This window comes from Bombyx mandarina, chromosome 23 (assembly GCF_030267445.1).
Source record: "Bombyx mandarina strain Sakado chromosome 23, ASM3026744v2".
NCBI classification, from domain to species: Eukaryota; Metazoa; Arthropoda; class Insecta; order Lepidoptera; family Bombycidae; genus Bombyx; species Bombyx mandarina.
Window position 1 is genome coordinate 15063437 of NC_143229.1, and position 15215 is coordinate 15078651.

A 15215-nucleotide genomic window follows, 5' to 3' on the forward strand; every position below is an offset into this window, starting at 1 on the left:
AGGGGCGGAGGGGGGACCGCCCCCGCTCTCCCGCCACAATGTAACGTGTCCGTCCCCAGCTCGGTTGCTATGGCGCCCATCAAGCCGGTACTCCGAAAGCACGGGAAGCTCATATCGCTGTTCCGGAGCTTCATACTGTCCCGACCCTCGCGCCGCAGCCTCAAGCAGCAGGGCATCCTGAAGGAGCGGGTGTTCGGCTGCGACCTCGGGGAGCACCTGCTGAACTGCGGACACGACGGTGAGTGAGCCGCGCCGCAGCCGCCGCCGCGGTGAGCGCTCGGCCGCCACCACAGCGTGCCTCGTGTTGCAGTGCCCGTGGTGCTGGTGGAGTGCGCCGAGGCCATCGAGAGCGCAGGTGCTGTGGACGGCGTGTACCGGCTGTCGGGCGGCGCCGGCCTCACGCAGCGCCTGCGGGACGCCTTCGACGCGGGCCGGCCCCCCGACCTGCGCCCCGCCGCCGCCACCGACCCGCACGCCGTGCCCAGCCTGCTCAAGATGTACTTCAGGTACGCCCCACTAGTGACAACACACTGCTGCACTATCGATACTTTGAATAACAAGAGTCGCCGTGGTCCCCGGTTCCACAGTGACCGCCACCTAACGAACTGGCAGCTCACACTGCCGGGCGCGCACAGGGGCCTGCGGGCATCACGACGTGAGGTCCACTACCCACACTCACACGCGAGGTCAAAGTCTCCTGCGCCATTATCAAACTGGAACGCATTACTGCTCCACGACAGAAATAAGCAGGATGTCGAAGTCTATTCGTGCGAGCGCACCGTACACCTCGTTACCTGTACATTACGGTGGTCAGTTCACACTAGTCTCTGAAGTAATATCCCCTCTGCAGACCCCCCTGACCCGCGGCTTGTCCCACAGGGAGCTGCCCAACCCGCTGTGCACGTACCAGCTGTACGAGAGCTTCGTGCGCGCCGTGCAGCAGCCGGACGAGGCGAGCAGGCTGGCCGCCGTGCGCGACACCGTGGTCAAGCTGCCGCCGCCGCACTTCCGGTGAGCGCCCGCCTCCCCTCGCTGCGCTGTGAGGAGTGGGGGCGGGTCGTGACGTCGCGGCGCCCTGTTGCAGGACCATGGCGTACCTCATGCGGCACCTGCGGCGCGTGTCGCTGCAGAGCGCCAGCACCGGCATGACGGCGCGCAACGTGGCCATCGTGTGGGCGCCCAACCTGCTCCGAGCGCCGCGCCCGCAGCACGCGCTGCACGGGGTCGCCGTGCAGGTATGCGCCTCAACTCTTTCCCTCTCTCCTCTCTCTTTCCTCTCTCTTTCTCTCTCTCCTCTCTCTTTCTCTCTCTCCTCTCTCTTTCTCTCTCTCCTCTCTCTTTCTCTCTCTCCTCTCTCTTTCTCTCTCTCCTCTCTCTTTCTCTCTCTCCTCTCTCTCTTTCTCTCTCTCCTCTCTTTCTCTCTCTTTCTCTCTCTCTCTTTCTCTCTCTCTTTCTCTCTCCTCTCTCTCCTCTCTCTCCTCTCTCTTTCTTTCTCTCTCTCTCTCTCTCCCTCTCTCGCACACGCACGAAGCAGCTCAGTGTGCCTAGTGTGAGTTTTTTACGCTATTGAGAACGTTAAAAAACTCGTTCTAAGCACACAGACCTCCAAACCGGATCCTTGACTCTCTTGCCTCACATTACCGGACCGGCCGGTCCCCGGACACACGTGTGGGTCACAGTCGCCGTAACACATAACGTAACGCCCCCCGCAGGCCGTGGTCACGGAGTTCCTGATCTGCTACGCGGAGGAGCTGTTCGCGCGGGAGCAGGGAGCCGCCCCCCCCAGCCCGGAGCAGGTACGGATCTGAAATATTGACTTTTGTTTTCTCTAAATATCAAAAAGTTTATCTTATTTAACTAGTCTGAGTACGGATCAGTGCATTTCAAATAAGACTACAAATAAATGCCGTTTTTTGATTCTAATTATTTTAAACAATTGACATGTCCATATCTATGTTTAATGTAATGTAAAGATGTTCCTAGAGATTACAAAGTTTTTACAAAAAAATTCATTTCACAAAAAAACTAAGAATTAAAAGTACTAATATGATTAATGTAAATACTAAGCGATTCATTAAATTGTTGTTGATGACGTCACGTGTGATTAATCGTTGTTCGGTGTGACCTGTAGTCTGCGCTGGATGACGTCACGCTGTCTCTCGGTCGGCAAAAAATTCAATAAGCTTACTTAATGGATTCAGTGCTCGCAGTCCAGACAGCCGCCTAGTTGACTCTGTTAGTTAAAAAGTAACTGTATAAACTGTTGATTGATGTCAGTTTCCCTCGCGCAGACGCCAGAGCCGGAGCCAGCGATCGAGTTCAGGGGGATGGAGCCGGTCCGAAGGCCCAAGAGTCTGCCTGTCACGCAGCACACCAAACTGCTGAGGTTCGTGTCGGGGTTGGACCCTCATGCCACCGTGTGCGCCGCACGTGTGTGACTATGAATTTGAACTGATAAACTTACTGTCCGCAGCTTGGAGGAAGCCCGTCGCCGCGGCCGTCCCCCCGCGCCGCACTCCGCGCCCCCCGTGCCCCCCGCCGACCCCACTCCCGTGCTGCGGCCGCAAGGGGACGTTAAGCCCAAGTATATCGAGGTCAGTACTAGGGTCGCGCCCCCGGTATTAAATGTGTGACGTCACGCCGTGCTCCAAGAGTGCAGTTGTTTTAAAATGGTTTTATTGCATTAGGTCGGCTCCGGACCCAACAACCTGCCGCAGTACCACACCGTGCTGGAGCTGCCCGCCACGGGTGAGTGCTCCCTACACGTCGACTTTGAGACTTGAGGTCGCGTTGTATCTCCCGACGCGATGGTGACCGCGGTGTTGGCTTGCAGGCAGGAAGCGCGGCGTGAAGCGGTCTCCGTCCGGCTGGCGCGGCATCTTCACCCGGAACAAGCAGCGGCCGGCGGACACCCCCACCCTCGCCATGGAGGTGCACAGCCCTATTAGTTCATTATCGTCACTCGCATTACTTTTTAATAATAATTCAAATGAGACGATTGATTTTTTATTCCCTTAAATAAGATAAGTCGTGTTGTTGTTTTGGACCTCAAATTCGTCACAAAGTGAATGTCGCCGCCCACCGTGAGACATGAGGTCGAAGTCTCAATAGTATTGTGTACCGGCCGGCCTACCTTTGGAACCGGCAACATCCATCCTCCCGAGCGACCCCCTCATGTAACTGTCAACTTCTGCTCTTGAAATGTACTAAAGCAGTGTGTGGTTGTGTCCCAGGAGAGCAGTGCCATCAAGTCCTGCGAGTCGCTCTCGGACGGCGAGCCGGCGGCGCCCGGGGACCGCCCCGCGACCCCCGCCCCCCGGCAGCACGCGCGGTAGGCACGCGAGCCGGACACGTATGTATGTGTGGTCCTCACGCCCCCCCGCTCACCGTGTGCGTGTGCTCGCAGCTCGTCGTCGTGCGACTCGTACTTCGAGCCGTGGCAGGCTGAGCTGGCGGGCATGCGGCTCCGCCTGTGCGCCCAGGAGCGGGACCAGCACATCTTCAGCGAGGAGGACGACACCGCGGTCAGGCAGCAGGTGCGCGCGCCTTGCTCTAGTCTAGGGAGGAGGGGGGGTCTGTTACGGTCACTGTGACGAGCAATACGGTCACCCAATAGTGAGTGATCGCCGGTGCTCGTGGACATCAGCAACGCCCGGGGTGCGCCGCCGTCCGGTATCTGCGTATTAGTTTTATATAACACAAACAGTATCCCAGTAAACCGGTGAGTTATGTTGGTCGGCGCGCGGGGTGTGTGGCGATTTCATATAAAGAAAATAATCTTTATTACAAACTCAACGAACGTTTTAATGATTTCACGCCAACATGCCGTATCTGTATTGTTTGTTGATGTCCGCCAGCACGTCTCCCCGGTGGTCCCCAGCCGACGTTACTGAACACTCGAGTGTGCGTTCTAGGAGGAGTCCGCGAGCTCGAGCCCGCTGGAGTCCGGCCTGTCCAGCGTCGAGCCCAGCCCGAGGCGGAGTCTGCGAGTGGACATCAAGGCTGCCAACGAGTACGCCAACAAGTATGTGCGGGGAACACGCGGTACCGCTCGGCTGACGCTGTGGACGGCGGATCTACGGGAGCTCCAAGTGCCGGACTGGCCAGGTGTTGCGCAGCGCCCGGATGAATGGTGGGGCTTATTATCGGAAGTCAAGACCCACTTCTATGCTCTGGGGGCTATAGTGCTAATGCAGCAATATAGCAGTAATATACTTACTAGACAATTCCACATTACACGCAATGTAGTGTACAATCAGCTGTCGTACGGGGTCAACGCCCTCGCGGCCCGCGTGCTGCATACATTGCGCGGTCACAGTTACCTTACTTAGCTACTGAAGTATTTCGGGGTTCGTGCTTGTCTACAAGTAAGGGATGAGCCACGCCGCCCGCGGGGCCGGGCGAAACCACAAAATTCAATTCTTAATTATATTAAAAGAAACACGTGGTCCCCACTGCAGCCATGGCGCGCCTTACAGGTCCGACTCCGCGGAGCACCTGCAGTACATAGACGCGGAGTCGCCCAGACGAGCCCCCCCGGAGAAGCGCCTGCACCAGAACACGCACGACCAAGTCAAGAGGTGAGCCCCTGCAGCCCCCCTGCAGCCCCCCTGCACTAATGTGCACTATATATGGTCCGTCCGTTCCTCATTTATCATACGAGATGATGACCGAGCTTCGCTCGGTTTTTTTTTTTTATAACGCCATCTTGTGTCTTTAAAGCAGTAAAAATAGTATTATTATTCGCCAATAGATGTCGGGAAGTCATAAAGTTGATTATCGATAAAGTTGATTATTGAAAACACAAATAAAACAACATTTTTCTGAAAATAAATCGTAGCTAGATCGATTTATCGCCCCCGAAATCCCCGGTATACTAAATTTTATGAAAATCGTTGGAGCCGTTTCCGAGATTCAGATATACATACAAGAATTGCTCGTTTAAAGGTATAAGATATAGTTCGAGTGGTGCGACAGGGGGCGCGCGAGTACTGTGACACCTTAGTAGACTTAGTATCCTATTATAAAAACAAAACAAAAGTGCTTTCGTATATTGACGATATTCACTAAAACATATTGAGTACTGTGAACTCTATATACATGACACGCGCCCGTCCGCAGAGTGTGCAGGGACCGCGCCGACCCACGCGACCCCCGCAGCGAGCTGCCGGAAGATCCCCCGCGCGACCCCCCTCCCTGCACCCCAGACGAACCCCCGCGCGTGCCCTGCGCCGCGCCGCCATCCGCCGCGCCGCCCGCCTCCGCGGTGAAGCTGAGGTAAGTGTGCTAGCCGCGTGCACGTAGTGGCATCGTTGGGCATTGCCGTGTTTCTTTTAAGACTTTTCTAGCAAAACTAACAAATCTATTAATAATTTTGTGCGAGATAAAAGTGTCGACCCCCTATCGCCCTCCCCCGTGCAGTGCGCACGCCGCCCCCGGAGCGCTCGGACGCCATAATGCTACCTGTTTACTTACGTGTTAGCGAGTGTCCGGGGGATATTCAATGTCGTGTCGGCGGATATTAACAGGGTGCCGCAGCCTGTGTTGTGAATACGGTTTCGGGCCCCGGGCGGGGGGAGACGGGTTGGGGGGGTCTGTACTATAATATTTGTATTGTTCGTTGTTTTCGTTTCGTTCGCATTTTAATCGTATTTTATTTTGAAATTTTGGACCGGTTCAAATTTTTGGTTATGTTTAAAAATTTACAATTTCAATCGATGATGAGTTTATATAAGATAATTCTTTTGTATTCGTATTGTATTTTATTTGTATTCAAAAACTTTTGTATTTATTTTACATTTTATAATAAAATACTATAAAATGTTAGCGACTATACATATATACATATTGTGACCACTGAGTTAGTCTAGTAGTTAATGTAGGAGTAGAACGTGCCCGGGGGGGCGAACCTCTCGGACGAGGCGCCCCTCCTGTCCCCGGCCTGTGGGGAGTCGCTGTCCGGGGACGAAATACACAACCGCTTTCTAATAAAAAAACTACTGAAGCGTTCCGTTTTAGTATGAACGGAGAAAATATTATTTTGTACGTCATTGTACGAGTGCGACTGTGGTAAATTCTTGTTTTTCAAAGTTAAATTGCTCATAGCTTCCTTGTGTACATTTTTAATGCATGCGTTTTAAGACATAATGAAATCTGATCAGATCACGGATAGCTGTTAGTTCTGATGTGACGCCGGAGTACCAGAGGATACTCCTAACCTAAACGTTATCCGCTCAGTACAGAGTCATTGTCCGACACTTACAAACAGACAGTGACGTCATCACAGTGACGTCTCAAACTGACCGTCCTTAAAAGTTTTAGTGTTCCTTGAACCGGTACAGACTGACAAGTTTGTACGTGAGTGACGTCACTGTCTGGCCGCACGCTCAGCACTAACTCTAACCTTTGCAGAGAGCGGAGCTCGCCCCGGAGGATGAGGAATGGCAGGTACAGCGGGGTGCACCACTGCTCCGACGACAGGAACGTCACCATCAACCGCCTCAGCTGGCACGGGAAGGACGGACATTCGACCCTCATTAAAATCGACTGGCCCATCGAGAATATATCTGTTGGCAACCTCACGACCAGCACCCTTAACTCCAGCCCTCTCACCCCGACCACCCCCCTGTACGGCCCGCTGGAGAGCGACTCCGAGCACTCGGACTCCAACAAACGCACCATCAGGGTCAGTGACGGCGCCTGCGAGGGGTGCGTCGACGAGAAGTGCCTCAAGTGTGAGCTGCGCGGCGCCGAGCGCGGGCGGACCCACGCCAAGGTCATGACCTCCTCGCACGAGAGCTCCTCCAGCTACTCCAACAGCCTCCAACAGGATGAGCTGTACGAGTGCTGCACGCGGCCCGACTACATAAACCTACAGTCTTCCAGCACCAGTAAGAGCTCGCCGGGCTCTCCCCTGAAGAGTCCTTTAAAATCAACAATCAGCATCACGTTCAGATCCCCCACCAGAGACAGCGACGGAGCTGAAGGCGCCTCAAGCGATAGCAGAGACTCGGTGTACGAAGACATCGATCTCGAGAAGAACCTGTCCATAGTGGAGGACGCGCCCGTGCCGCAGAAGGACGCCAGCCTGCCCACGCAGCAGGCCTGCCAGCCCCAGGACTTCGTTCAGGACTTGATCATCTTAGAGACGCCGCTAGAGACACACTTCGACGTCGATCTGTACAGCCAGGTTAAGTTCTTCAAACAGAGCATCGAGGAGGTGAACGCGCTGGTGTCGGACGCGCCCGCCGCGGACCGGCACTACGAGAACGTGCGCTTCCAACCCGCCACCAACGACTACGAGAACATCAACGTGCGCGATGCCGTCGACAGCAGGCTGGGAACCACCGAGGGGGACGCGGACCTCGCCCCCCATACTGAGAACGGAAACGTCGATGAATCCAAAAACTTAAACGTCAGAGAGTTGGCCGTCAGGTTCGAGAGTCCGACAGAGCAGAGGCAGGCCTTCACCTTCCAGAAGTTCAAAGCTGAAATCAAATATCCCAGCCTAGAGCGAGACGAGCCCCCGGGGACGCACCGGCCCCCCGGGTCGGGCCGCCTGTCCCGGGGGGCCGGCAACGCTCGCTCGCTGGACGAAAGCGCTTTCACGAAAGAGTTCGGCGACAGAACGTACGTCGACCGAAGGAAAAGCTTAGAAATGAACTTGAAGAAGAAACTGCCCGATCTGAACTTGAACATCCAAGAGGTCGAAGCGAAGGGCGACACCACGCCCGCCACCGAGAACAAAATATCCTTAGTGCAGCGCTTCCATGAGAAGAGGAAAACGGACATCAAAACCCTGATCGGAGTGGACACGGAGAGGAAGCTCAGCAGGGAGCGGATAGAGAAGTACAAGGAGGAGCGGCGGATGTTCCTCCGCGAGAAGTACAGCTCGCAGTCGTTCCGCAGCAGCCCCGAGCAGCTCACGAGGATCAAAATCAAAAAAGACGACTGCAGGATAGACGACCTCCCGAAGTTCGAGAGGAGAAACACCGTGGACTTGGGTCAGAGGATGAGGTACAGCCTCGCCAGGGGCTCGCCCGACCCGGCGCTACCCGCGGCGCCGCCATCCCCGTGAGTGCACTGACTTACAGCCGCGCTCTGGGATTGTAACGAACACGCCACCTGTTAATGTTCATGTTAATGTCACACCTACACGCAGCACGACGCAGCCGCGACGCGTCGTTTAGCACAACTTATGTTCCAATGAAATTACTCAATTGGATTAACTGGCTCTCGAGATTCTTAATTGGATTCTCAATCCTCCAATTAATCTGCTGTTCTGTTACAAACTCAGGTGCTTTTTTTGTTTTTTCTTTAATTTTTAACGTTTTTTTATGTTCCGTAAACGATTGGCGTAACAATTGACTGTTTGTTTCATTACAAACTAACAATAATCGTTTTTTTTTTTGTCAAAATTTGAACTAAACACCCTGTAGTTTATCAGTAATAGTTCTCTTTTGGTTGACGACGCCGACAGCGGCCACACGAGCCGCTCCACCGTGAGGGGGGGACCGACGCACGCGGACCCCGCACGAGGTCCTCTGCACCTTGTGTGACAGAGGAGACGAGGTCACTTGGTGTCTCACTTCTTACAATTGTGTCATTGGACCCCCGGTGGGGGGGCTCGCTGCGAGGCAAGGATGTCAGGACCGTCCTAGAACCCCCGCCCGGCCCCCCGGTGCGGTATGGGTGCTCGGTAACCAGTACTTAAGTTAACACAAAATGTAACGGGTAAGTTTAATATGTATTATTTGTTTTGATTGCTTCTAGAGAAGACAAACTGTCTCCGCACTCCATCCGAGACATGGCGGCCCTGTTCGAACACAAGTCGCAGCGCACGGGCTGACCCTAGCGATATTATTTGTTTATTATTTAAACGTTCTTGTGGTGAAATCTTAAAAAAAAAAAATTTACATATAAAAATTCGAAAAAAATGTAGATTAAAAAAGTTACAAATTAAAATGCCAACGCACAACGACCGAGCGCCAGTCGTGGTGATGACCGTGGACCGCTGTGGGGCAGTCGCTCTACCATCAAGTGACGCGGTTGAATGCAAGAAGTCTCATCTCGCTTAATAACTTGTTATAAAACAAAACCCGCAATGTATTGTAAAATTATTATTTTTAAGATTTTATCATAAAATTCTAAAATACTCTTGTTATGTCATACAATAAAATATGTAATTATTATGTACATAATATATGTGTTAATTAATAAATATATTTTGAGAAACCATTTTAAATCTCAACTGAGAATCTCATAGTAAGTTCACTAACCTGCTCCCCGCTGAGCACACAGGGTCCTGCAACCAACGGACCGCGGGTTCGACACTGGGGACTCAATAAATCGCGTGTAATGTGTTCACTTGTCATTAATATTCTCATAACCATTTATTTCAGAAAACTAGAAACATAAAATTTTCAAAATATATTTATATCAATATAAAGAAATGGTCTCACGCTGTCAAATGTTTGAAGTCTTTTTTAAACCTTTTTGTTGCATTTCCTCAGCCTCTATATTCAAATAAATATTAATCATTAGATAAAGCTCACAAATTCTATGAGTAAAATAATTTAATTATTTCTTTGTATTTATAGTCATTTATAGTCATTTTGTAGTCATCGTGGCCTAACGGATAAGACGTCCGGTGCATTCGTGTTGAGCGATGCACCGGTGTTCGAATCCCGCAGGCGGTTACCAATTTTTCAAATGAAATACGTACTCAACAAATGTTCACGATTGACTTCCACGGTGAAGGAATAACATCGTGTAATAAAAATGAAACCCGCAAAATTATAATTTGCGTAATTACTGGTGGTAGGACCTCTTGTGAGTCCGCGCGGGTGGGTACCACCGCCCTGCCTATTTCTGCCGTGAAGCAGTAATGCGTTTCGGTTTGAAGGGTGGGGCAGCCGTCGTTACTATACTTGAGACCTTAGAACTTGTATCTCAAGGTGGATGGCGCATTTACGTTGTGGATGTCTATGGGCTCCAGTAACCACTTAACATCAGGTGGGCTGTGAGCTCGTCCACCCATCTAAGCAATAAAAAAAATAATATATATTACAACAAGGTAACAGTTTGCTTGTAACTAATTTATGTCTTGTTGTTGAAAAATAAAGTCTAATAATCTAATATCTATTTGAGTTAATAATGTTAAGGACGCGCGGGGACCATTACATTATTTATTATATACATATAATTATTTTATAATTAAGATGAAGCTTTTGTTACGTTATTTAATTTATTATTAAATGAAGAAAGTTTAAATGTTAATTTAGTAGAATACCAAATAATTGTAATGTAATTATAAATCTGTTTAGTTGCCCGTACTTAGGCTACCTCGGCTGCGGACCTAGTTATGGACTCGGGAACTTATTGACGGTGTTATTGGAAACTGGGACGCCGACCCGACTCGAAGGCCTTTCTACAAATATTAATTCAAATGAAGTATGGGGGTCGTATTTAGTGGGGGGTCATTAATGTTTGCGAAATGAGTTCCGAAATAACAATTTTCACTTTTTAATGATTAAATATAACACGTGCAGAGATGTACTAAAGGAATATTAAAATAAATTAATTCGATTTTTGCTCCCAATTTAGAGAAATCATTTGAAACGGTGTCGGTTTGTGGGAGTCCTCTGTAGTCTGGTTGTCGTACTGTGGCGAGGGGAGTGCTGTCTCTGCAGACCTGGACAACTGGAACGAGAACACAGACTTTCAAATGGAAAAAAGAAGTTCTGATGCAACACACATAAACTCAATACAGTCGAATTGATAATCTCTCTTTTTTTAGGGCGGTTAGAAATGAGAATCGCGTTGAATATTTTTATGCGTAAACCGTCGCAGCTTCTGGAGGTGAGGATATACGAATCGAAACCTAATTGGACTGCCTGTGTGTTGCTGCGCCTCCGTGCGCACTACTTGTTAACATCTCAGCACTGTGGTGTATTTATGTACATTTTAAAAGCGTTAACGTGTATTGTGGTATGATATTATGTACATATAATTAATTATTTTACATCACAATTTCTATTTTATAATCGCGAATTTGTTAAAAAAAATGTTGCCATAATAAATATGAGGAATCTGGACAGTTGCATTTATATAAAATTAATAAAGGAAATACAACGGAGGCTTTATTTGTTTATGCCGTGGGGGGGCTGGTTTCTGCTGCTCCAGTTGATATAATGAAGGTTGTGGCGATTGTGAACAAACATAATGAGACACGTTGAGTCATTGGGATGTTTTGTATAAGCATAGTTGTCTTGTATTAGCGGTTCTTTGTTGCGACGTCACGTGTCCCTGCCTTCGTACTGTGAGCCCACGTGAGCATTGAGCACTAGCGGCCACTGGCAGTACACTCCGCGTCGTGTGCGCCGCCGTCTCCAGACAACTACCTTCAGCTAACACGAAATTTGCTGATGGACAAAGGATAGAGCTAAAATGAGCTGTGACCCCAGAATATGTATTTTTAAGTAAAATTTGTACTATTTTTTTGGTTGCCAGAAATAAAGGCGCTATCCCCTAGTCGAGACAGTAATGTGGCTAATGTTATCGCCCCCGGTGGCCTCACCTCATGTATTTGATACGTTGTTTATTTTTGGTAATCAAAGTTATAGTCGCGAAAAAAATATTAGATATATCTCAAACGATTTAATAAAAATAATTATATGAGAAAAAAGTCATTTTCAAACTTATATTATTGTTGAAGTGGGTGAATTGATTTTTTAATGTAAGTATAAATATCTTGTTTGGAATCTGATTTGGGGTTAATATCCTATGTGCCCTGACGGGTTTGTGACGCATTGTCGCACCAGACACCAGAAAGTCGCTCTCAGTTGCTTCTAAAACTATGATCCTTAGACTCGGATTTGTAATATAAATATTGGACTGTATGCCGCGCCGCCCCTACATCAGTGACCCCGCTCTCGCCCAGGCGGGTCACGAAGCAAGCGTCTTCTCTGGTTAGAATACAGGATGGACGACATTCTGATGCAAAACAACGCGTCTACGGTTTTGTATATAAAGTCCTGTCAGACCGCGGCGGACCCAGGGAAGGCTTACGTCCGGGTCGATGAAGTTGTCACTCTTAGAATTTGTCTCCTCAGTTATATGCTGTTGTCGAATCTATGTAATTCTATGATTATCCACGTGCGTCTCCATGAACATGGAAAGCGCTTGTTTGAGCATTAAGACATCGACATTTTTCCCGAATCGATTCGAAACAAGATTTTGTTAAGGAAATAAAGCTTTAAGCAACTTTAATGTACGAGCTACGCGCGGACCGAAGTCGGCTACGAAGTGACCCCTCATTTACTGAAAAATGACCCAATTTGGAGATCATGTCTTGGAAATTGTCGAAAAGTTTCCCTTTCCTTCAATATGAGGACTCATAAATGAGATACTCAAATTACTCGGATAACAACAATCAAACGAGTCAGAGAGTGAAAAAGAATGCTCCTAATTATATTTGTTGGAGAATACGAATCACTGCGAACGTGATATAAATGGCAGTTTTTAATCAATTTGTGCGTATAATACTGGTTTTCAATTCGTTATTATCGGGTTATGTGACATAAATAATGAAGCTATATTCATAATTGGTGCATTGGTATCATGAAAGCTATTCAACAAATTTATAATTTACAATAATTTCTTAATGAATGCTTAGGACACAAGTGGGTAATTTCCGTGGGGGTCAAAACGCGTCTGATTTCGGTCCTGTATAAAAAAATCTCTTGTGTAAAATATACAAACTATGTTTACCTATAATAAAAGGCTTATGTAGAATGTAGTGATAACAAAAATGGAATATACACGAATAAAAAAAGTATTAAATTGAATTTGTTATTTTTATTGGGAGCCCGGATAGAGAACCGCCACCCACCATCTGGCCGTGAAAACAACTGGTTCTACACAAATTGCCAACCCATGTTCAATGAGTGTCGGCCAATAAAATTAAATATTGTACATTCCGTTTTTTTAAGAAATAGGTGAACAAATATCACCCGACGATAAGTGATTACAATCTGAGTTGCATAAAATAACCTCAAAACCGGAGCGCGGCAGAAATAAGCAGTTTTTTTATTTGCTGCCCGTATCGGCAGATGATCATGCGGCCCACCTAATGGTGAGTTGTTACCGTCGTCCATGGGTTTCGGCAATGCCAGGGACAGAGCCAAGCCGCTGCCTGCCGTCTAATACTCTCCGGAAGTCTCGTTTGAAGAAGGACGTGTCACTTTACAGTCTCAGGTAAAAGGTTTACAATCCCTGAGGCCGGCGGTTATTGCATCTGTGCGAGCGAGACTCATTATATTTGCGCGGGAGTGAGAGACAGGTAATACAGGTTAACGATTGAAATTCTTCCTGCTTCGCGCCCGGTGTGTATCAATACAAGTTACCCGCGGTACTGACGTGTCAGTATTTGTTTGAATATCAAATATCGAGCACCCGCAAAATTATAATTTGCGTAATTACTGGTAGTAGAACCTCTTGTGAGTCCGTGCGAGTAGGTACTACCACCCTGCCGATTCTACCATTCTGCCGTGAAGCAGTAATGCGTTTCGGTTTGAAGGGTGGGTCAGCCGTTGTAACAATACTGAGATCTTACAACTGATATCTCAAGGTGGGTGGCGCATTTACGTTGTAGATGTTTATGAGCTCCAGTAAACACTTAATACCAGGTGTGCTGTGAGCTCGTCCACCCATCTAAGCAATAAAAAAAACTCCACACGCGTTTCCTAGATTCAGTGGAAAATAAAACCATTCTACGTATAAAACTTTTTATTACTTTTTAAGATCACAAGCGAGTCTTTCATAATACGAAATATATATAATAAGAACTTTCATCAAAATTACAACACGATTGTTTCGTACCGTACAATTAATAATTTAAAGGCAGTAGAAAAAAAAGGAGAAAAGTAAACGCCATTCGTACTTCAACAACAACAAGAGGCATCGCCCGGGGACCACACCAGCTTCGCGTGAGACACGCGAGGTCGGGCGTCCACGGACTGGCGCTCTCTAATTGTAACTGTCTATGGTAGGATCAAACATCAACAGTACCAAAGTATTTTATTTATCAAGCAGTTACGATCTTGCCACATTGAGGCATGGCCCAGAGTTCCAACTTTCATATAATTTAAGCACGATTACGAAATATACACTTTTAAACTTTTGTAAAATAGTTTACGAAATAAGAAAGCACCATAATGACGTCACACACACGGCTTTACTCGCGCCCCCTCCCCCGGCGTCCAGGTCCCTCATAGTAGAACACGTATACATATCATTTTAAATTAATCTCAATTAAGTATATGATTACAATAATTTCCATAAGCTTTGGTTTATACTCTTGAGCATTACTGCGCATCCACAAATCTACAAATCGCTCAACTCTTCTTATTTCTATAAATAAAAATATACAATAAATCACAAATATAAAAAAATATTAGATCCTAATAATTTACAAAATTAATCATTAGTAATTACCTATACTTAATTTAAATTCGTTTAAATAAAAACATAAGGCCATCGATTAAATTACGATTTATAATTCTTTAAAGAATTATCATTTATTATAAACAATTGAGAGAGCGTGCAATTAGTGACTGGACGGCCGGGGGGGGCGCGTGGGTGTCGGTGGGGGCCCGCGTGGGAGGTGGGGGCCCGCGTGGGAGGCGGCGGCTCAGAACACGGGAACGCGCGCGCGGTCGGCTCCGGCCAGCCCATCGTCCAGCGTGAGGTACATGTTGAAGGAGAGGAACATGGCGACGGCGGACATCGCGTGCCAAGCGTCGTGCGCGTCGAACAGTCGCAGCACGCCGCACGCCGCGTTGCGCTCCCGGGACTGCGCCGGGCTGAGCTGGGGGGCCGGAGGGGCGGACTCTCAGTACTAATTGCGCGAACTATACCTTTTGTAGTTTTAATTTTATTACACGAACGTTCACCGTGGAAGTCAATCGTGAACATTCGTTAAGTACGTATTCCATTAGAACAAAATATCTATACCTGCCGGCGGGATTCGGCCCTGGCATAGTCGCGTCACTCGAGTGCGCCGGACACCTCAGAGACTCCCAAACTATTCAGAACAAGAGACTCCTTTTCCAAAATTCATTGACACTTCTGACCCACTCTAAGCAAATTTGGTCGGTCAAGTGATCAACTCTACATGAGTTTCTCATTAAAATTTAACAAAACAAATAATCGTC

General features: G+C 48.3%; 2 protein-coding genes across 7 annotated transcripts in view; one reads left to right on the forward strand and one right to left on the reverse strand.

The window, feature by feature from the left end:
• LOC114246582 (GTPase-activating protein CdGAPr) overlaps positions 1 to 9599 on the forward strand; it is a 49705-nt gene extending 40106 nt beyond the window's left edge. For 4 of the 6 annotated variants that reach the window (XM_028179174.2, XM_028179170.2, XM_028179173.2 and 1 more), the window contains 16 exons: positions 60 to 238; positions 311 to 506; positions 880 to 1011; positions 1085 to 1235; positions 1713 to 1796; positions 2292 to 2386; positions 2474 to 2594; positions 2688 to 2748; positions 2834 to 2931; positions 3234 to 3331; positions 3407 to 3536; positions 3915 to 4132; positions 4479 to 4580; positions 5122 to 5277; positions 6412 to 8073; positions 8773 to 9599. In XM_028179174.2, the coding sequence (XP_028034975.2) occupies positions 60 to 238; positions 311 to 506; positions 880 to 1011; positions 1085 to 1235; positions 1713 to 1796; positions 2292 to 2386; positions 2474 to 2594; positions 2688 to 2748; positions 2834 to 2931; positions 3234 to 3331; positions 3407 to 3536; positions 3915 to 4132; positions 4479 to 4580; positions 5122 to 5277; positions 6412 to 8073; positions 8773 to 8848 (3559 nt within the window). In that variant the 3' untranslated portion in view covers positions 8849 to 9599. The remainder of the gene's footprint in view (positions 1 to 59; positions 239 to 310; positions 507 to 879; positions 1012 to 1084; positions 1236 to 1712; positions 1797 to 2291; positions 2387 to 2473; positions 2595 to 2687; positions 2749 to 2833; positions 2932 to 3233; positions 3332 to 3406; positions 3537 to 3914; positions 4133 to 4478; positions 4581 to 5121; positions 5278 to 6411; positions 8074 to 8772) is intronic. The other 2 variants (XM_089737609.1, XM_028179172.2) reach the window with 1 other exon arrangement.
• A 4180-nt stretch (positions 9600 to 13779) lies between these two features.
• The window catches only part of Wee1 (Wee1 kinase), a 29783-nt gene continuing 28347 nt past the window's right edge, over positions 13780 to 15215 (reverse strand). The window contains 1 exon segment of the mRNA XM_089737664.1: positions 13780 to 14869. Coding sequence (XP_089593790.1) covers positions 14693 to 14869 — 177 coding nt within the window. The 3' untranslated portion in view covers positions 13780 to 14692.